Source organism: Mastigoproctus giganteus, chromosome 9 (assembly GCF_048544385.1).
Source record: "Mastigoproctus giganteus isolate SK-2022 chromosome 9, ASM4854438v1, whole genome shotgun sequence".
In the NCBI taxonomy this organism is placed as follows: Eukaryota; Metazoa; Arthropoda; class Arachnida; order Uropygi; family Thelyphonidae; genus Mastigoproctus; species Mastigoproctus giganteus.
Window position 1 is genome coordinate 213,617,167 of NC_143583.1, and position 22,524 is coordinate 213,639,690.

The window sequence follows — 22,524 nt, forward strand, 5'->3', positions numbered from 1 at the left end:
CTCTTTTTGATCTTCTCTGGCTTAAAATCTCTACCTTATTGTGTCAAATTCATCTGTTGTCTCTACCATTCTCTCAACTCCACTAATCACTTGGAGCTCTTTGACTTACTCCAGTCCAACTTTCCTAACAGTGAGATAATTTTCCTTGGTGATTTTAATGTTCACAACTCCAGCTGGCTTCCGTTTTCTGGTCATACCGACCCAGCTGGTCGAGATGCTAAGGCTTTTGCAATTTCTAATGACCTTGCACAGATTGTTCATTTACCTAAAAGAATACTGGATAATCCCAACCATACAGTCAACATGCTTGATCTTTTTGTCACAAACAACCCTTCTAAGTACACGGTCGAAGTGAGTGGTCCTTTAGGTACCTCAGATCACAACTTGGTGATTGTCTCTTCTCCAGTGGAGCCTTTATCTCATGGCTATTCCCAACCTCATATTGTTTGGCATTGTAAGAATGCAAAATGGGATGACCTGCGAGATTTCTTTTCTTCTTTTTCTTGGTCGGATTACTGTTTCAAAACTTCTGATGTCAACGTTTGCTCAGATCGAGTCAGTGAAATTATTCTTGTAGGAATGGAATCCTTTATTCCACACCCCACTTTAAAATTTCGTTCTTTCTTTAAACCTTGGTTTTCCAATAAATGTAATAACGTTGTTCAAGAGAAGAACGGTTGCATATAGTAATTGGCTTGTTTCCAATTCTTCAGTTTCATTTTTATGCCTACACCAAAGCTCGCAACAATTGTAAAGCGGTCATTAATCAGTCCAAACTAGATTTTGAACAGGCTAAGCGTAGAAAACTTGCTTCTTGCCCTAATGGTAGCCGAGCATTCTGGTCCCTTGCCAAAGCTACTGGCTGCAAATTTTGCCCATCTCTGTCAAAACCAGATGGTTCTGTTGTCACTTCAGCCAAGGATAAAGCGGACCTGTTAGCATTCCATTTTTCTTCCAACTCATGTATTAATGATCTTGGTAAAACACCTTCCAATATACCCAACATGCTCCATTCAATGCCTCCTGTGGTCTTCCATCAAAAGGATGTCAGAAGGATTTTGTTGAATCTTGATGCTAAGAAAGCTCCAGGTCCCAATGGTATTTCTCCACTTGGAGAAATGTTCACCACTTGTTCTCAAAACCTGTGCTCTTTGAACTTACTCCTGTAATTTGCCGACTTTCTTCACTTTCTTATTCCAAAGGTGTTTTTCTTTCTGCTTGGAAATTTGCTCATATCCAGCCAATTCCTAAAAAGGGTGACAAGTCCCACCCATCCAATTATCGTCCCATTGCAATTACTTCTACTCTTTCTAAAGTAATGGAGAAATCAATTAACCGCCAACTCTTAAACTACCTCGAAACCCTCCGTCTGATCAACGATCGCCAGTATGGATTCCGTCAGTGTCGATCCAATGGTGATATTCTGGACAAATTGTCCAGAATATCACCATATATGGACAAATTCAATGGAAAAGTTTGGTGAAACATAAGCAATTGCTCTTGGCATCTCAAAGGCTTTTGATCGTGTTTGCATAAAGGTCTTCTAAACAAGCTTTCATCTTATGGTTTGCCAACTGTTTTTTGTAATTGGCTATCCAGTTTTCTCTCTGATCGCTCACTGAGGGTGATGGTAGATGGTTCTCTGTCTTCTAGCCTCTCCACTAATGCTGATGTCCCCCAAGGTTCAGTTCTTTCCCCCACTCTTTTCTTCTTGTATTTTAATAACCTTCTTCCATTGACTGGAAATCCTATCCATAGTTTTGCCGATGATAGCACATTGCATTCCACTTTCCATTTCGAGAAACCTTGCCCTGCTCAATCAGCTTCAACTTCTCGAATATCCGCTACCAATTCCTTAAATGCCGATAGTGGGGCAAAGACAACTTAGTTGATTTCAATCCTTCTAAAACTCAGTGTTGTCTTATATCTCAGAAAAAGGATTCTTCTGTTCCTATGCTTATCTTTGGTGACACTCTGATTTCTATGCAAAATAATATATCTCTTTTGGGGATTACCTTGACTTCTAATCTCTCTTGGCACAAGCACATTACAAATATTGCTTCCTCTGCATCTAAAAAACTTGGTTTTCTCTTTCGCTCTCAGCATTACTTTTCTTTCAAACAGCTGATCACTCTGTAGAAATCGCAAATCCACCCTACCATGGAATATTGTTCCAACATCTGGGACGGTGCCCACAAAACCTCTCTAAGGCTTCTAGATTCCATTCAGAAGAGGGCAGTTAGGTTAATTAATGACTCCTCTCTAACAGAGTCTCTCCACTCTCTGTCTCATAGTTGTACTATTTCTGCTACATGTCTTTTCTACAGATACTTCCATGGGCACTGTTCTTTTGAATTGGCTTCTATAATTCCTGCTCACTCTTTCAAAACAGTCCGAACACGTGCTGCCACCAGCCAACATCCATTTACTGTCCAACTTAAAACTCACAGAACCAACTTTTCATCTTCCTCGTTTATTCATTCAACTGCCGTTTTCTGAAACAACCTTCCTTCACACGTATTTCCTGAAAATTACAGTCTACAAAAGTTTAAGTCCAATGTCAAGAAATAACTTCTTTCATCTTCTCAACTTCCTACCCAAACACGGTACTAAGTACTATAGGTTCTAATACCTCATGTTTGGGGTTTTCATAAAAAAAAAAAAAAAAAAAGTAAGAAATACGCAGTGCTCTCTTGTAACACCACATTTCAAATGCTTCATTCTTCCTGTCAACTCTTTTCAGATTCCATCCATAAGTGGCAAATGGAAAAATTAATGATTCTCAGTTTCGTTTTAAGGGGCGTATCTTGATCTCTCCATAATTTTGTCAAATCAGTAACCAACATTTTAGAAATTGCCTGTCATCTCTTTACATCATTTGAGCAGTCACTATTTTTATTTATTCTTGACCTTAAGTAATCAAATTCATCAACTTCTTCGATATCTTGCTCATTAATCTTCACTCTACTGGAACCAAGATTATCACCATACTTTTAGTTTTACACACATTCAAAAGAATTCTTTTTCCTTACTTGCTTCTCATACTCTTTTCAGAGTTTCTGCATAACAAAGGTTGTTTATCTTCAGCCTTCCAATTTTGATGTCTGAATTCTTAATAATGCTTTTTGTATTTTCTCACCTTTCCTCAGGCAGCATATTGTCATCTAGTTCTAATAGAGCTTGAAAACGATTACCTGTTTCAAGTATATAATCATTTGGAATATTTTCTACATTCAATTGTATAGGGAAAACCTTAGTCGTGATCTTTTTCAGCTTCAGCTTGAGAATGATGTGGAGTAGCTGATGATCACTGCCACAATCTATTCCAGGAACTGTTTTTGCTGTGATTACACTGGAATGCCACCTTTGCTGCATAAGGATGTAATCTATCTGATTCCTTGTTTTATGATAAGGATATTTTCATGTGTAGAACCTTCTTGGGTGCTGTAAGATATATATATTTTGTAGAATTGGGGCAATTTCCTACAAAAAAAATTATCTGCATATCTCAAGCATACAGAGTTCTGGTGGTAATGAAGTTTCTGACCAGTATAGGTAGAGGTTGGCAATGATACAACTAGCAGGACTGCCCATAGGAGTTTCTATGGTTTGTTGATAAATAAAGTTGTTGGAAATATAAAGGTTGATGAAGTTATTCCAGTATCCTAGGTTACAATTTATTGTACAGGTTATTTAAGACAGATTTCAAATTAGTCTGATTAATACTAGTGAATAGGCTGTGGAAATCAAAAGTTTGTATGTGTGACAGATTGCCTTTGTGTAAGGCATCTAATACAGGTAAATTGTTAGAAATAATCCTACTGGTAGGTAGGATGTTCCTACCTACCAGTAGGAACATCCTACCTACAGCCTTTGGGCAACTGTTCCAGGGTATTTTCAGAATTATGCGCATCGCTGTTTTTGCATGATGTAATAAATCTGAAGCCAATGGGATTTTTACAAAATTTGGGTACATGTTCTGCTGTAACATACTTTTTTCGCCTCCTCAAAGTTTAGCAACTAGTTACTGCTACTTTGATAATAACGACATTTTTAATGACATAATTACTTGTATACCGTAATAACGACACATGGGGTTATTACAGTATACAAGTAATATTAATACACATTCATGCATCTTCATAGTTCTATTGGTCTCCCTCCTCATCTGGCATGAGAGTTCCTTATGACTGCATACCTTTTCAGATTCAGTGAGTTATAGTTGATTTTAACTTTCATTTTTTGTTTTCTGCCTCTGTCGGGTCAGCCATGAAATATACTTTCACTATTCCTGTGCTTACCTCAACGTTTAGGCCTAACTTCCTATACCACTAAATTCAAATTTCCTTTGCCACTACCACTTCATGCTAGCATATATTTCATGTCAGAAACAGGGGCCCTACTTCTTGCTGTCTTTCCTGTAATTTTGATGGTTGACCCTTGACGAAGATATTGAAATCATGAGATTTTCAGCAATAAGTGCTGCTTTTTATTTTCCCATATTTTCTCTAATTTTTGGCATTATAAACAGCACATAGCACCTCACCTCTCCTCTCTCTCTCTCTCTCTCTCTCTCTCTCTGCATCATCAGAAGTGTACAGTATTCACCTGACTCAGGTTTTTGTAGGCTAGCCTCGATATTCCACCAGACTCAACCTACTGATAACTCTCTAGTAGGTATCTTTGTCAGTTAGTGTATAATCTTGCAACCTCTACTTTGGCAGCTAATGACTGGAGGGAGTCCAATAGTGTGATTTTATGGCTACCTGGTTATTCATTGGGCCCCATTATCAAACTCTGGCCTTCCATTTCTTCAGCACACACTACCAAAAATCTTGAACATTGTATGATACTGTATGCATAGACACATTCCCCACATAGCATACATTTGAAATGTATTCTAGATTAATCAGTAGCCAGCTTTTTAGGCCAAAATATTTGCATATTTGGTAGTCACAATTTCTTTCCATCAGATGGTTGGCGGGGGCAGGATATTTCATGATTTTGGTAGGAGAGTGTATTTCACTTTAGGACACCCACGTCGTTTTCTCCTGCACTTCTATTCCAATCTCTGTGATTTATGCCACAACCAGACTGACCTGATAACATTGGTAGTTTCCATCTTTTGGATGTGCTCTTATACAATTAAACAAATAGCTTTAATTTCCCTTCTACTTCATCTGTTCTTTCTTGCGCATGTTGTACTTTTCATATTTAAATTCTGAATGCAGTGCATCTAAATGGCACTGTAAAGAGTTTAGAAACCAAGTTGTACATAATTTTTAACCTTTTATCTTCTTTAGTAATTTAAGAGAGCTATTTAATAAAGACGGATCATACTTTTTTGTTTTTTCACAACATACCACGTATTAGTCATTCATATTTTGATAGTCCTTTTCAAAGTAGCCCTATTTGATGAAATTCACATTGTTTCTGCCATTCTTTCAAAAATATGGTGGAAGTCAATTGCTGACGTGCATTTAAAAATCAAGTTTGATGTCTTTACAACTTCTGACAACTGGAAACATTTTCCTTGCAGCTCCTTTAACTTTGAATATTAACAAAAAAATGCAGGGAGCAAGGTTAAGGCTGCAGACTGGGTGAGGAACACACCCAACATTAATGCTAGCTAAGTACTCAACAATAGTATGAGCAATGTGAGGTCTCTCATTGTCATGATGCAGCATCCACCCACCTGAGTACAGTTCTGGTCATTTACGATTAATGTCATCCCACTAAAGTTCTGTAATAAGGTACTGTAGCAGTCACACGATGTGGCATAACATGCTGGTAAACTATTCATTGAACATAAAAAAAAAAAAATAAATAAATAACCATGACTTCCCTTCAGAAGCTACAACCTTTGCTTTTTTTTTCAGTATTGGCAATGATGTAGACTTCCAAATAAAGCTTTGTTGCTTACTCTCTGGGTCAAAATGATATGATGAAGCCATGTCCCATCTGCCATTATCACATTGTGAAGAACCTCACCATCTTCAGTAACCATCCATTGCAGCTCCTGACAAACCTCCATGTGAACTTGGTGTTGCTCAGGTGTGAGTAATACGTGTCATATGCAAATGCTCATGGAGAATACTCTGCCATAAGATGATCTTCTCACAACTACAGAAGCAGTGTTTATTGTTTTTGTGGTTACAGCAATGGTTGAAGTTCCAAGACTGCTGATTTCTGTGACTTAATCACGTTCAGCTTTAAGGATTTCAAAACACCTGTGAACGGTGGACTATATGGAAGTGCAGATTCATCACAAGCTTCTTTTAACATTTAATATGCTTCAGCTGATATTTCCTTGAGACAGAAACAAAATTTGAGAAGCATATTATTCCTCGCAAGCCAACTATTATTTGATATGAAGCGCCAGATTTCAGTTATAAAAGTCATGTGATTAGATTACAAACAGGATATAAACAGTAACAAAATTAAATATTTTTAATATGATAAAATTAAATATTCTTTCTCTTCTTTAGAGAGATAGGTGATTCTTGTAAACTTGAATGTACTGAATTTAAATAAGAACTTAAAAATTTTCAGAGAATATAGGCTTAGTGGTTCACAATAAAAATATTATGTTGAAAGGGGTTCACAAGTCAAAACAGTTTGAGAACTGCTGCTTCAGATGATCTGGTCTTGCAATCTGAAACCTAAGCATTTGGCCTGATGTTTCGATATATTTGGGTCTCTAATGATCATTTAATTCTGATTTTTGCAATGAAGCAAGGCATCTTTGAAAGCAGTGTTTATATGACAAGGAAATGGCCAGCATGAATAATTTTTCAAAAAAGTTAGACTATTTAAACTAAATTCTGAATTGCATACCTGAATGGAACTAAATAATGAAACATTTGTAGGATCATTTGGATCAAGATGTGACTGCTGTATCCACTGATGTAGCTTTTCAATATCTGACAGTTTTCCTAAAGAAACACTTGGAGGAGCCAGTTCACTTTTCAATGCTCTGTAAAAGTTTCATAGCATTAGAAATGTATAAAATTACATGGCATTTCTAGTTTTCTTGTTATCATTTTTCATCGTTGGATCAATTAGCAAATTATGTCTGTAAAAGAGGTTTAAAAACTGAACATTTAATATAAATTCTTTCAGAATAGTGAAAATGTTCTAGCTGCAGTACTATTTGAGGTTGAAAAAAAAAAAAAAAAAAAAAAAAAACGATAGTTTTTCACAGTTTTTGGAGCCTCATAATAGCTAACTTTTGCACATTAATAAGTTATTACCACTTTTGTACATTAATAAGTTATTATCATTTATGCACATTAATAAGTTATTACCACATATTCGGCATAATTATTTGAAGTCATTAAAACAACTGCAATTAAAATTTATCATAAAAAGCAGCTGAGTGACATAGGATAATACTAATAACAGAGATTTCATCATTCAAAAATAAATAATCATATTTTAACTTCTAAGTACAATATAAATAAACACCATTACACAGGCATAAAAACATTTAAAATTACAATTGAGGCCAAAATATAGACATGAATTATATCCTGTTGATGCTCTTTCTATCTTTTCCTTTTTATCTTTGCTTATATTATTTAAAATTCATTTACAACAGAGCACCTCTGTATAGTATACACTGATGAGCCAAAACATTATGACCACCTACCTAATATGATGTTGGTCCTCCACATACAGCCAAAACAGCTCGTACCTGGCGAGGCAGCAGATCCTTTAACTCCTGTAAGGTCCGTGGTTGAGATGTTGCAGATCAGAGCTACCATTCCAGCACAAACCACAGATGCTTTATGGAATTGATGTCTGGGAAATTTGGAAGCCAGGGCAATACCTGGAAGTCTTCCTCATGTTCCGCAAACCAGTCAAACAATCCAGGTGGTGTGGCATGGCACATTATCCTACTGAAAGATGGTGCCGCCAGAGGGGAAGACCTTTGCCATGAAAGGGTATACCTGGTCAGCAATGATGTTTAGGTAGGTGGTAGACGTCACAGTGTCTGGCACATGGATGACTTGACCCAGGGTGTCCCAGCAGAACATCGCCCAGAGCATGACACCACTGCCACCGGTTTGTTTTCATCCCACAGTGCATCCAGGCACCATCACTTCCCCAGGTAAACGACGCACGTGTACCCAGCCGTCCACATGATGCAACAGGAAATGTGATTCATTGGACCAGACGACCTTCTTCCAATTGCTCAAGGTCCAGTTTTGATGCTCGAGTGCCCATTGTAGGTGCTGTCGTTGGTGAATCGTGGTTAGCATGAGCACTCAGAGTGGCCTGCGGCTACGCAGCCTCATTTTTAGCAGGGTTTGATGTACTGTGTGTGTTGTGACACATTACTCCCATCACCAGTCATTTTAATTACGGTTGAGTTGTGCCAGTCGCCCTTCTGTTGCCACGTACCATCTGGGAGAGCCATCGCTCACCTCGAGCATCAATGAGCCGTGGTTGTCCAACACCTTGCTGGCAGTTTGTGAGTTTTCCCTCCTTAGACCACTTTCAGTAGGTACTAACCATGACTGACCGTGAGCACCCCCCACCAGCTGTGCCGTTTCGGATATGCTCTGACCCAGTCAATCTGGCCATTACAATTTGGTCTTTGTCAAACTCGCTTAAGTCAGCTGCATTTCCCATCTGAAGAACAAGAGTAACACTGATTAATGGAGCTCAGTATCAGGTGTTTTTTATACCAAGTCCCAACCTATGCCGTAGTTCACCTGCAGCTGCTTTGATTTGCATAATGACTCGCTGGTCAAAATGTTTTAGCTCATCGGTGTATGTATGCATTTTTTAAAAAATTCAGATGCAAGTTCTACAGAATATGCAGCAAAATCTTTGTTTCAATTTGGAATGTTTTTTGTCTATTAATCATGAAAAACAATATCACACATTACTGTAAACATTTGTAATGCAGGATCATCTACACAAGATGGTCTAGTTAAACTGCAGTCACAACATGGATTTGGTAAAGGGCAATATTCTCTGATCAATTTCACTGGATATTATAATGCTGTAACAAAAGGAGCTGGAAAGCTTTTGATATGAGTGCAGTGTGGTATTAATGACAAGTTACTGCTATGAATAAAGGGATGGTTGAGTGAAAGAAGATCAAGTGGTTATCAGTGGACACTGCTCTCCATGGACTAATGTTATTATCGAAGTCCTCTCTTGGTTCAATGTTGTGCCCATGGTTGTTTTCTATATTTATTAATGATATTAATTAATAAAAGTTGGTACGGTGGTTAAAGACAATAATCAAGGTATGCTACTGCAAACAAGATTTAGAAAAATTAGGCAGATGGGCTGAGAAATGGCAAATGAAGTTTAATATTAATAAATGCAAGATACTGTATATGGGTAGCAGTAATCCCAGATTAACATACCAGCCGTGTTGTACTACGCTCAGGGTAGCGGAAAATTTAAAACACTGAGGTAATTATGTAGTCAGATAAGACGTTCTCTGAGAAGTGTGGACAAGCTGCCAGGACAGCTGACGGGGTTTGTTAATGATATATGGAATTTTGCTAGTAAGGATAAGGAGGTGATTATCCATTTGTACAGGGCAATGGTCAGGCTACATCTTGCTGCTGAGTGGGAGCCATTTTTGAAAGCTACTACCGAGTAGACTTTTTATTACTCAAAAAAATTACTGGTTCTTGCTATAGTTTTATTTCAAATTATTAGTACAGTTATTATTTGCATTTATCAGATAAGGTACGTGAAACTGTTTCTCACATAGCCTTGTAAAATTGCAAAAAAAAGAAAAGAAAAAAAATCTGCTGCAGTTGTTTCTTGCATCGATACAAACACTATTTAATGTTATTTTATGTAATTCTGAAGGAGTACAATTGATATTAAGTAATTTTATTAAGTCTATGAGCCTGATTTATGTAACAATATAACAGAATATATAATGTATAACAGAATACATAATTTTATAATGTAGTACATAATAAGTTGCATAAACTGAGAACAGTGTTATTATTAGCATTATTATTGTATCTATTTATCTCTTATGTAGCATTTCCCATACTATAGTACATAATACGTTGCATAAACTGAGACCAGTGTTATTATTAGCATTATTATTGTATTTATTTATCTCTTATGCAGCATTTCCCTGGACAAACGTGGGATCTATGAAACCTCTATGGTTTTTTGGAAAAGAAAAAATTATTAGAAGTAATGTTCAAAATGGATAAAATTTATTTATTTTATTCCTTCTGATAACTAGTCCAATCCTTTAACCACTTATTGGTCACATGGGTTAGTGAATGGTTATCTGGGATGACCATTCACCTCAGCCATGCAGAAATTGAGTGAGTAGTTAAGGTTCAAATTTAGTTAAAATCATGATCTAGACTAGAACAGCAAAGCAAAAGAGTTCACAATAGTGAGCATTCTTTGGCTCAGGAGAGAAATTCAAAGGACAGAGGATTTTGTGATAAATTAATTTTAATTTTTATTTTAGAATACCAAAGGATAAATTAACTAAGTTATCTTTGTACCATTGGAAAATTACCTATAGAACAGCATTTACAGAACTGGAAATGGATATTTGAAAAGGTAAAGGTGTTTCCTACAGGGTAAGGTTTCTCAAACTGAAAGGTGTAATGCAATGTGCTATCATCAGCAAAACTATAGATAGGATTTCCAGTCAAAGGAAGAAAGTGACTAATATACATGAGGAAGAGAGTGAGAGAAAGAATACCTTCAAGAATACCAGTATTAGTGGAGAAGTTAGTGGAGATAGAGAGCCAATCTACCATCATCTGCAGTGAGAGGTCAGAGAGAAAACTGGATACCAAATTAAAAAATGTTGGCAATGCATAAGATGGAAGCTCATTTGGGAGATCATTATGCCAAAAACAGCCTTTGAAATGTCAAGAGCAACTGCTAGAGTTTCACTAAACTTTTCTATTTAATTTGTCCATACATAGGTAACATATGCAAGTATATCACCAGTGAATTAACACAGATGAAATCTATACTAGTGATCATTAATCAAATGGAAGGCAACAAGATATTTACGAGTTGGCATTTAATGGATTTCTCTATTACTTTAGCATTAGTAACATACGAGGTATGACAATAAAGGTTCGAGAATAATTTTGTTTCCATCAAAGTGGTCACACTATAAACCATTACGTCCTCCCACTGTGTAGCCTGAACCACCCTCTACCTGCATGCAAAGGGTAAATGTCGTCAGTCGCTTCAGTCATTGTACAAGTTGGTATGTGTAAAGACACGTTTCAGTTCTGAGTTACGTGAAAAATGGAATGCAATTTAGAGCAAAGAGTTGTGATAAAATTTTTGGCGAAAAGTAGCGAATTGTCAACGGATATTTATGAAAAGTTGACCAGAGTTTATGGAAATGATACTATGTGTTTTCAATTGGGCAAAACAGTTTTGAGGATGACGTGAATCTGTCGAAGATGCTGAGCATTCAGGTATCCTTCCACGACTTGATATGACAAAAACATTGTTCATGTGCATGATCTTGTTTGAAGCGACATTAATCAGGAAAGTGTTAGATTGATTTTGACTGAAAATTTGTTGATGAGGAAAGTGTGTGCAAAGCTGGTACCGAAAAACCTCTCTCATGAGCAGAAAGAAATTCGGTTGCAACATTTTCAGATGTTGGAAAGCATTGAAGACATTCCAGATTTGCTTTTTCACGTGATTACAGGGGATGAAAGCTGGGTATTTGCTTACATTCCTGAAACAAAAAGGAAAAGGCAAAGTCAACAATGGAAGGGAGCTTCCTCGCCAAGACCCAAAAAAGCGAGAATGTCAAAGTCAAAAGTGAAAACCATGTTAATGGGTTTCACTACTGTCACACCTTCTACGATGCCAGAAAGCAAACTTATCAACTTCAATAACAATAGATGGAAGTTTATTCCAGCAATCAGCTACCCGCTGCCTAAATGCAAATTTCCAAATATCTATTCTACAACTGTCTTTCCTCAATTCGAATTTATGACTCCTCAAGTGTGAAATCTGAGCAAGAGGAAGAATCTCATGAGCGCTGAGCTTGCTCAACCCATTCAAGGCCATAAACACCTCAATTAGATTATCTTGCAGGTGCCTAGTCTCCAGATGCTGCAACAGAACTTAAGCCTTTCTTGGTAAGAGCAAGCCTTTGTTCCTCTCACCAATCTCACTGCCCTTCTCTATACTCATTCCAGCAGCTCTACATCCTTCCTAAAATGAGGCTTCCAGACCTGTATGCAGTACTCAAGGTGTGGCCTGACCAATGCCTTATCATCATCATCATTATCATCAGACATTTTCAATCCACTGCAGGATGAAGGCCTCTCCAGCAACTTTCCAGTTCCTTCTGTTTTGAGCACTGGCCATCCATTTACTACCCAAAAACTCATGAATTTCTTCTATCCATCTCCGCCTTTGTCTTCCAGGTTTTCTTCTAGCTCCTCTTGGGTACCATTCTGTTATTTTCTTAGCCCATCTGTCATCATGTCTTCGAGCTATGTGTCCTGCCCAAGACCATTTTAGTTCTTTAGTTTTGATAAGAATGTCCTTTACTTGAGTTTGTTGCCTAATCCATGTGTTTCTCTTCTTATCTAACAGTCTGATTCCCAATATAATTCGTTCCATTCTTCGCTGTGTAGTTCTCAGCTTCTCTTCCATTCTTTTGGTGAGTGCCCAAGTTTCACTTCCATAAGTCATGGTGGGGAGTATACATTGATTCATTATTTTACGTTTCAGACAAACTGGGATATTGTTCTTCAGTATGTGACTATATTTCCTGAATGCTATCCATAAAAAATTTATTCTTCTCTTGACTTCCAGCCATTTATCATTATTACAGCTAATAACTTGTCCCAGATAAGTATATGACTCCACCTTTTCAATTACTGCTCCTTCAATCATTATTTCCCTTTCCGTGGCATACTTCTTCATCATTACTTTTGTTTTAGCCATATTCATCTTTAGTCCAACATCCTTATTAACTGTGCATAACTGATTAAGATTTTCCTCTAATTCTTTGGGATCGTGGCTTATAACCACAATGTCATCTGCAAATCGTAAATGGTTTAGGTACTCTCCGTTCACATTGACTCCTTTCTGCGACCAGTCTAATCTTCTGAAAGCTTCCTCAAGGGCAGCAGTAAACAGCTTCGGAGATATTGTGTCTCCTTGTCGAACTCCTTTCTCGATTTTAAATTTCCTACTGTCTTCGTCTAGTCTAATAAAGGAGGTAGCACTCTCATATATTTTCTTCAAAATCATAATATATGGGGTATCTATCCCTTGTCTTTCCAGTGCCCGAAACATTGCCTTATGCTGTATGGAGTCAAATGCCTTTTCATAATCCACAAATGCCAGGCATAATGGTGTTTTATATTCATTTGCTTTCTCCATTAGCTGTGATATTATGTGAAGGTGATCCATAGTTGAAAATCCTGTCCTAAAGCCAGCTTGCTCTTTCGGTCGATTCTCATCAAGTATTCTTTCTAATCTGTTAGTAATGACCCTTGTGAACAACTTGTAGATGTGGGATAGCAAGATAATTGGTCTATAATTTCCAATTTCTGATTTATCTCCTTTCTTATGCAGCAAAACTATGATTGCATTATTCCACTGCTTAGGCGTCACACCTTTTCTAATGCACTTTGTGAAGAGCCTTGCCAGTTTTTGTGTTATGTCTCTTCCTCCCAATTTTAACAACTGTACAGTAACTTCATCTTCCCCCGGGGCTTTCCGATTCTTCATTTTCTTCAATGCATGTTCTACCTCATCAGGAAGAATATCGGGTATGTCGTATGTGTTGCTACTTTGCAATCCATCTTCCCCACTGCTGGTATCATTCCCTCGCTCCTTGTATAATTCTCTATAGTAGTCTTCTGCTATTTGAATTATGCCTTCTCTGCTGTTTATAAGTAAACCATTGCTATTGTTCAGTTTCAGTATCATTTGTCTTTCTGTATTACTGCTCATTGCTGCTGATTTAAATCCTTTGTTTTTCCTTAATGCTTGTTCTACTTTTCTTGTGTCAAATCTTCTTATGTCCTCTCTGAGTCTCTTTCTAATGGCTTTGCATAACTCAGTATACTGAATTTTCTCCATGTCAGTGTTTTTCTTGCTCTTCATTTGTCGTCTTCGGTTCATCATGACAAGTGTTTCTTGACTAATTTTTTCTTCTTTGGATTTCTGTTTCCCTATAGGTTTCTTGGGCTTTATCACTTTCAGAAAGTTGTAATATTCTTCGTCGATATCTTGGTCCTGAGCAGTCTGCAGAAGCTCAAACTTGTTCTTAAGTTCCAGAACATACTGCTTTTTCTCCTCCTCTGTTATCTCAAAGACCTTTGTATTATTTACTCGAGTCAGTTTTTTTCCTTTCCTTTCCTACATTTATATCAAGTGTACATCTTACCATTCTGTGATCATTTCCAACATTTACCTTATTCAGGACGGTAACATCATTCACAATATATCTTCTGTTAGTGAGGATGAAGTCGATTTCATTAGTTGTTAATCCATTTGGACTCTTCCATGTCCACTTTCTGTTCACCCTTTTCTTGAAAAAAGTGTTCATTACTGATAGTCCTTGAGATTCTGCAAATTCCACAAGTCTTTCACCTCTTTTATTTCTTTCACGAATTCCAAAATTTCCTATAGTTCCTCTTTCTGCGCTGTTTTGCCTTTTTCCAACCTTAGCATTGAAGTCCCTCATAATAATAGTGTAGTGGGTTTTCTGCTCATCTAGAAGACTCTCAATTTCAGTGTACATTTCTTCAACCTCTTCTTCATCATGGCTCGATGTTGGTGCATAAATCATTATAATCTTTAGCTTGTACCTCTTAGAAATCTTGAGTATTAGTCTTGACACCCTTGGTGATGTACTCTTGAATTCCAAAATGTTGTTTTTAAAATCTTTATGGACCAGAAACCCAACTCCACCTTCACTCCTTTCACTGTTTCCATTGGTGTACAGCAGATTTCCACTTGATAAACTTATAAGTGATTCATTTCTTCTTCTTGTTTCAGCCAAACCAATGATATTCCAATTCACATTTTCAAAATGCCTTATACAAAGGGATAATCACCTCCTTATCTCTGCTAGCAAAATTCCTGTACATCATTGACATGACCCCATGACCTGCTCTGGCAGCCTGTCTGCACTGCTCAGAAAACTTCATCTCATCATATTACTCCCAGGTCATTTTCATTCTCTACTACCCTGAGTCTGATACCACACAGTTGTTACGTTACTTTGGGGTTACTGCTACGCACATGTTGTACTTCACATTTGTCAATGTTAAACTTCAGTTTCCACCTCTCAGCTCAACTGCCCAACTTCTAGATCCTGTCTCAGTAGCATAGTGTAGCAATTGTCTTTCCTCAATTTGAATTTATGACCCTTCAAGTGTGAAATCTGAGCAAGAGGAAGAATCTCATGAGCACTGAGCTTGCTCAAATGATTCAAAGCCATAAACATCTCAATTACCTTCATCAATATCATTGATAAATACAGAAAACAAGGGTCTACCACCCAACCCTGGTGGACTCCATTAATAACATTATTCCACGAAGAGCTGTATCTGTTGACCACTCTGTCTTCTCCCACTGAACGGTCCCTTTATCCATAGCAGTAACTTACCAATAATGCCATACTGCTCCAATTTGTACAGCAGTCTTCCATGTGCAACAGTATCAAAAGGTTTCCTGAAACCCAAGTATATGATATCAAAATTATTTCTTGCCTCCAGTTCCTTTGTGACCACAATGTAGTATCCAATCAAATCGGTCAGAGAAGATTTCCCCTTAGCAAACCCATGCCGTGTATGAACTATAACTGCAGTCTTGTCTAGATAACCGTGCAATGCTTCTTTAACTAGTGACTCCATTATTTTCTATGAAGTAGAAGTTAACTAATAGGTCTCTAATCGCTCGTGTCACCCTTTGATCTCCTCTGTGAACGAGGCTACATTTGCACAACCCCGGCCTGTGGGGACATCCCGAGTTGAAGGATGGTCTCATAATTAAGGTTCAACTGTTGATGATCCCAGCAGGATCATCAACTGTCAAACCATTAATATCAAGTGGGCCAATCTGATTCTTCCCCATTCTTCTAGAGTTTACATAAGCGAAGTCTTTGTTGAAAAAAGTAAAGTAAGCGCAATGAGAAAATAATTGGACAGGAGGGATTTGTCACCCATTTTAAGAACTGGCTGGATATAAGCAAATTTCCAATCAGTGGAATAAGAAAGTGTAGAAGAGTGACACAGAAGAAGAATAAGCTCAGGAACACAAGTTTTTAGAATAACTGGAGAAATACAATTAGGACTTGGAGCATTCTTGGCATCAAGATTGTTCAACGTTCTTCTGACATCCTGTTGATGGAAGACAACAGGAGGCTGTTGTTATTTGGTTTTTAGGAGCATTAGCAACTAAGGCTAGATATGCGGTGGTCATTCCCTGACCTTTCTGCATCCTCCGTATTTGGTGGTCACGGGCTCGAATCCCGGTCTAATCAAGAAGCGTGTGCTACGCACTGCTGCTCCTGCCCACCTGGCTATGGAGGCACCTACAACAGGAGGCACTGAGTGGAGTGTACTGAGAATGGTTGTGAGGTAGTTTAGTAAGATCATCAATTCAAGAGTTAGCAGAAAAGTAGGATGCCAGAAACTGGGATTTATCTTTAGCTGAGGTGGCAATAGAAGCCATCTGATTTTAACAGAGGTGTGAGTAGAGTTGGGCAAAGTTGCTGCCAGTAGCTTTGGCAAGAGACCAGAATGCTCAACTACCTTTTGGATAAGGGACAAGTTTTCTACTCTTAGCCTGTTCAAAATATAGTTTAGGATGATTAATAACTGCTTTGTAATTGTTGAAAACTTTGTCATAGGCAGTAAATGAACTGGATTTTTTGCTAAAAGCCAGCAATATGCAACATTCTTATTTTGAACAGCCTAAGCACATTTATTGGAAAACCAAGGTTTAGATAAAGGATGAGATTTTAAGGTGGAGTGTGGAATAAAGCATGTGCTATGGGCATTCAATGGTGCATAAGTTGCAGTAGCTATAGTGTGCATAGTGTGCATAGTATTAGGGTCAGGCGCCACCTGTGGTTTCCCACATCTGCGCCATATGTTCGCTGTGAAGGAATACAGTACTACTGTAAATGCCAGAAAAGTGTTGTGTGTTGTATATGACATATTGCGTTAGGTTCTGTTGTGTGTCCTGGCATTTGGCCGCAGGGCCCCTAGTGGGACTCCACGTTGCCCGCACACACCACTAGGAGGTAGCCAGTCTGCCCATTATTCTCTGGCTTGTCTCTGCCAGGGTCGCCAGAGCTTCCTGGATGGAGACAAAAAAAAAAAAAAAAAAAGGTAGAGTCGGGGAAGTACAGAGTGTACGCAAGAAAGGAGGGTATAGCTAGAAATATGGAGGATGTAGGCGAAGGTATCCTCCAGGTTATCAATGGAGCAATAAGTGCCATCAGTTGAAAGGGGAACCCGGGAAGGACGATAAATAAGACAGCAAGAGAGCCGTGTGCAAGTTGCTACTGAAGAATGAGGTGGTCCATACGCCAGTTGATCCTATCCAGGTTAAGATCGGTTTTGCCAGTTAGGTTAGGATCAGATGTTTGGGTTGTTCCTATTTTGTGTTGGCAATAGGGTGCTCCGTCTTGTGAAGAGGGCTTGTGCAAACTTGGTAAACTCATAGTAGTAGTTTTCTTCTGTGATGAATAAGTGTTCATTTCCTTGAGGGTTATCTTGGATACGAGTAAACAGGATGCTGCGGAGGTCCTCATAGTGTTGACAGGTATATACTAGATGGTTCCAGTCTTCTATTTCACCACATGCACAGTAGGGGTTGTCAATGATTCCCATGGATGTTAATTTATGGTTTATTGATCCGTGTCCAGTGATGAGGTAGGTGGTATGAAGACCAGGAGAAAACCAAGTTGGAGATTTAGGAAATATGGCATTCACATACGGTATAAATTTCTTGGTGATTGGGCCCTTGTCGGTAGCAGTCCATCTGTCCTGCCAGGTCTGAAGTAGTAGAATGGCAATTTTTTTCTTTTCCTGCCTGATTTCATTCAGGTTATTGATGGAGTGTCCAAGGATAGTCGCTGGTATACCCCTGGATAGACAGTAGTGGAGGCCCCTTCGAATAACCTCCAGATCAAGCGGAAGGACGCCCGCAAGAACCTGAAGGGCTGGGTTGCTAACTGTGCAGCATGCCCTTGTAATAGTAAGAAGGATGGTGCGCTGGATGGTTCCCAGTTTACGTTTGTTGTTGTAAAGAGTTGCCCTGCGAAACCAGACCCCTGATCCATACGTTATGAAGGGAAGGAAGATTGATTTATACAGAATCTTAAGGGTGCGTCGGTTCAATCCCCAATCGCGACGACTCACCCGTGTGATGAGAGCAGTGTAGTTTCTCACTTTCGCATGGAGGTGTGCAAGATGCGGAGAGAAAGTGAGCTTAGGGTCAAGTACTATTCCCAGTAGTTTTAACGTAGAAACTAGCTTGACGGTTTGGCCTTGAAGTTTGATAGTGGGGTTTCTAGTAGGCTGCAGTGATCCCTTCAGGAGAATGGATTGTGTCTTTTGGGGTGAGAGTCTTAGTTTGTGTAGGGCTGCCCAGTTCTGAAGGATTTGAAGTGCCTGGTTTCCTCTGGCTTCCAGAGAAGCTCTGCTGTCAGCCTCAATCGAGATGGTCACATCATCAGCAAAGGCTTGTATAGCTACAGGACCTAGGTCCAGTCCAAGGAGCTCATCCAGGACCATGTTCCACAAAAAAGGACCAAGGACTGAACCCTGGGGGGCAACCTCTGTAGATTGACCTGGTAATTCTTCGGTACGTTGAGGAGATTGTAATTTTCCTATTTGATCAGTAGTTTTCGATGCATTTGTATAAATTTAATGGTATATTTGCTTGCCTAAGTCTGCGAAGGATACTTGCCCACCAGAGCCTGTCAAACGCTCCTGCGAAATCTATTGCTATTAGTAGGTAGTATTTGGAGGTAGAAGTTGAGACTGCAGAGATGATCATTTGCAGTGCGTCTTCTGTGCAACGCCCCGGTCGAAATCCAAACTGGAAGTTGGACTGGAGCCCAGCTTTGGTGTAATGGTCTTGGAGCCGTACTAGGAGTAGTCGTTCAAACAGTTTACTGACCATGGATAAAAGGGCAATGGGTCGATATGACTCTGGTTGTTGGAGCGGTTTAGATGGATATTTTATGATTAGTTTTACATTGGCGTTTTTCCATTCTTCTGGGAAAGATCCATGGGACAAGCACTTATTGAAGAGGTCGAGTAGAAACTGGATGTTAATTTGGGCTGTTTTTTCAAGGACTTCGGGTTCAATGAGATCTGGTCCGGGACATTTCCTCTCTTTCATTTTGGTAAGAGCCTGCTGCAGTTCATCGGTGGTAAATTGGTCTTCTACAGCATTGTTGAAGTAGATGTTGTTTGCCTGGCATATTTCTTGCTGTTGTACCGTCAGAGGATCAGTATCTGTACCAAAAAGTGTGTCCAGAATATTGGCCATAGACTGCTCCCACGATGTAGTCATAATGCCGTTTGGTGTGAGAGTGGATTGGATAACTTCGCCCCTTGGGAGCTTGTTGGTGGTGATGCGGTACACCACCCCCCCAGGGTTCAGTATTGCCAGTCGTTTTGACGAGTCGTTCCCAAGATGATCTTTTACACTGCCTTATAAGGGAGGTGTAGTCGTTTCTGACTCTTCGATATTCTTCACGGAGGGTGTTGACCTCATTTGGGGGCCAAGAGGTACGAGCTCTCTGAAAGGCTTTTCTTTTGGAGTGTACAATTCGGCGAAGGTGCTAGTGAACCTTGTGAAATGAAGGATTTCATCACTACAAGAAAAAATAATTTCACTGACATGACTGAGAAAAAGTTCAAGAGTGTCAGCTGAGCCATTAGGATTGTCTGGTATTCTGTAAGGTAAATGTACAATCTATGCACTGGTAACAGGTCACTAGCAATGCAAAGTCCTCAGCATCTGTCCAGTTGTGACCATGTGACTAGAAAACTAAAGCCAATTGAAGTAGTGAACATTAAAACTACCAAAGAAAATTACCTCACTATTAGAAAAGTTGGACTGTAAAAAGTGCAGCTTCAGAAAGAGAGGAAGTCAAAGAGTTCCAAGTGATTGGTGGAATTGGGATGTCGATAGAGTCAACTGATGAATTTGACAGAATGGGGTACAGATTTTAAGGCAGAAAAGATCAAAAAGAGGAGATTACTTAGTCTCTGACAAGGAATATCATAGCAGACACATGCACAAATACCACCCTTTGAAGTAAAAGGAATCATATCACAAATTATTGCCAACTGAGAGGAGCAGTGGTTGAATCAACCGATAATTGGGATTCTGTCAGAAAAAGGACATGGGGTTTGGCAGACTGTAAGTGGAAATGGACATCACTGAGATTGGAACTGAGACCACAGATGAGGAAGCGTTTAGGAGGCTTAGATCCTTTTGCAGATAAATTTGTTCTATTGGTGTGACAATTCATGATTGTATTCAGTAGTAAGAAATGGTGGGGGGGACATGCTGTATGAAGTAATGAAAGTTTTGGATATGGCATACACAACAAGGATATACCCAATTCCCTGACATAACGAGGCCTTGACATCCCCCCCCCCTCACATACACACCACTTGGATTCCCTTCAGTCACTACTTGGCAGAGTAAAGGCAATGAAATTATACACTAACTGATTCAGATGCTTTCTAGAGAGTTATCAATAGGTTCAGTCCAGTAGAATATCTAGCTACTGGCCTGCAAAAACTGCTTTAGAGCTGTAGCCTCAAAATGTAAGTAAGATTGGATCTCACCATGGTGCCCAACATAACCTCAGAAGACATCAATCATATGGCACGACGGAAGAGATGGGAATTGTCAGAGCTTTCCCCTGGAGACTAAATATGGGTTTCACCACTTGAAGCCTTTCTAATAAGCAAAGTGGTGGTACTGCACCAATTCTTCTGTGTAGCACGGATGCCACACCTTGACCTCTGCTTAAGTTGTTTCACATCTGGGTGGTTACCTCCAGTATATTAGATGCCATCTTTTAGTATTCACATGGGAGTTATACCTAGGGTACTAACAGTCACATCATTATGAAGGTGCAAGCAAAATTTGCAAAATTACCAAAATTAAATTTACAAGAGATTAAAACAAAAAAAAATTAATAAATCATTTCCCTTAAAATATCTGTTACTACATCAAATCCATATTGTAGCATTCTATAACAATAGATTTTTAAAGAAACAGTGTCATTAGTGGCATGTTTTATATTTTACAGTGAAATTATAACATTACGAATGCTATAATAACATTCATAATGTTATAATAATATTTGAATTGAATGCTATAAATAATGTTAAACAAATTTTTGTAATGTTACAAAATAATATTAAATGAATTTTTGTAATGTTACAGAATAATGTAATGATTTTAAATGCTATGCCATCCCTTAAAATAAGTAAAGTACCCTATTTTTCTGATGGTTAAGGTGCTCAACTATTAAAACAGAAAGAACCTATGCTAATTCATAAGAGAATTTTTAGAATCTAAGTAATTGGAAGAGGGTCAGGCGGGGATGCTGGAAAGCTGGCTGGGATCACCTTGTACAATAAATAAATAAATAATAATAATAATAATAAAAAAAATATGTGATTGGTCATCTTATGGAAATGAATTAAGCAACACTAATGTACAACATGACTAAGTTATTATAATGAAAATGTTCAATGTAATTGTAAAATGCCTCAATATGTCTCCAAATTGCTTAGTTGCCAATGTGTTTCTACTGAGGTGTTTTTAATGTAATTTCAACATTTTCAATAAAACAAAGTGTCTCACACAGTATATTAGTGTTGCTTAACTAATTCATTCCTATAAGAATTCAGTCCTACATTAGAACACCACATCAGTGAAGAATTTAAAGAAAAGTTCAAACATCTTGATATGGCTTGTACATTCCAAAAGACACACCTTCATTCGAATTGGTATCTGTTCTTATGATGTGGCGGCTAGGTTGTACTGTGCAAAAGGATGAACTTGAGGATATCATCATTAGCAGGTTTTTTTAACATCCACATATCCCAATGCCAGACCTCAACATTACCCAAGGGAAAAGTGTCAACTGTAGTCAGGTGTCAATCTACAACAAAGAAGCTTAAGGCTGTTTCATCAGCAGGGAATGTAATGGTGACTAATTTGGAAATATCATGGCATTCTCCTTATGGATTTTCAAAATCGTGGAGCACATTTTACATGGTGCATACTTTTGAAAGAACTCAAGGGGCTGATTTTCAGAAAACAGCAAGCTATAAAGTGGAGTACTGCTGCTATATGAGGATATATAAGGCTGTAAACAGTGTGTGTCTGCAATCCAAGAGATCATTTATGATCTGTAATGGGAACTTCCTAATCATTCTCTTTACAGCCCTGATTTCACCCTAATAATTTCCATTTGTTTGCCTCACTTAAATAGTAACTTAATGGCAAACA

General features: G+C 38.4%; 1 protein-coding gene across 1 annotated transcript in view; it reads right to left on the minus strand.

Moving 5' to 3' along the window:
* The window catches only part of Cc2d2a (Coiled-coil and C2 domain containing 2A), a 422,612-nt gene that overhangs the window by 131,269 nt on the left and 268,819 nt on the right, over positions 1–22,524 (minus strand). The window contains exon 22 of the mRNA XM_090380928.1: positions 6,838–6,976. Coding sequence (XP_090237054.1) covers positions 6,838–6,976 — 139 coding nt within the window. The remainder of the gene's footprint in view (positions 1–6,837; positions 6,977–22,524) is intronic.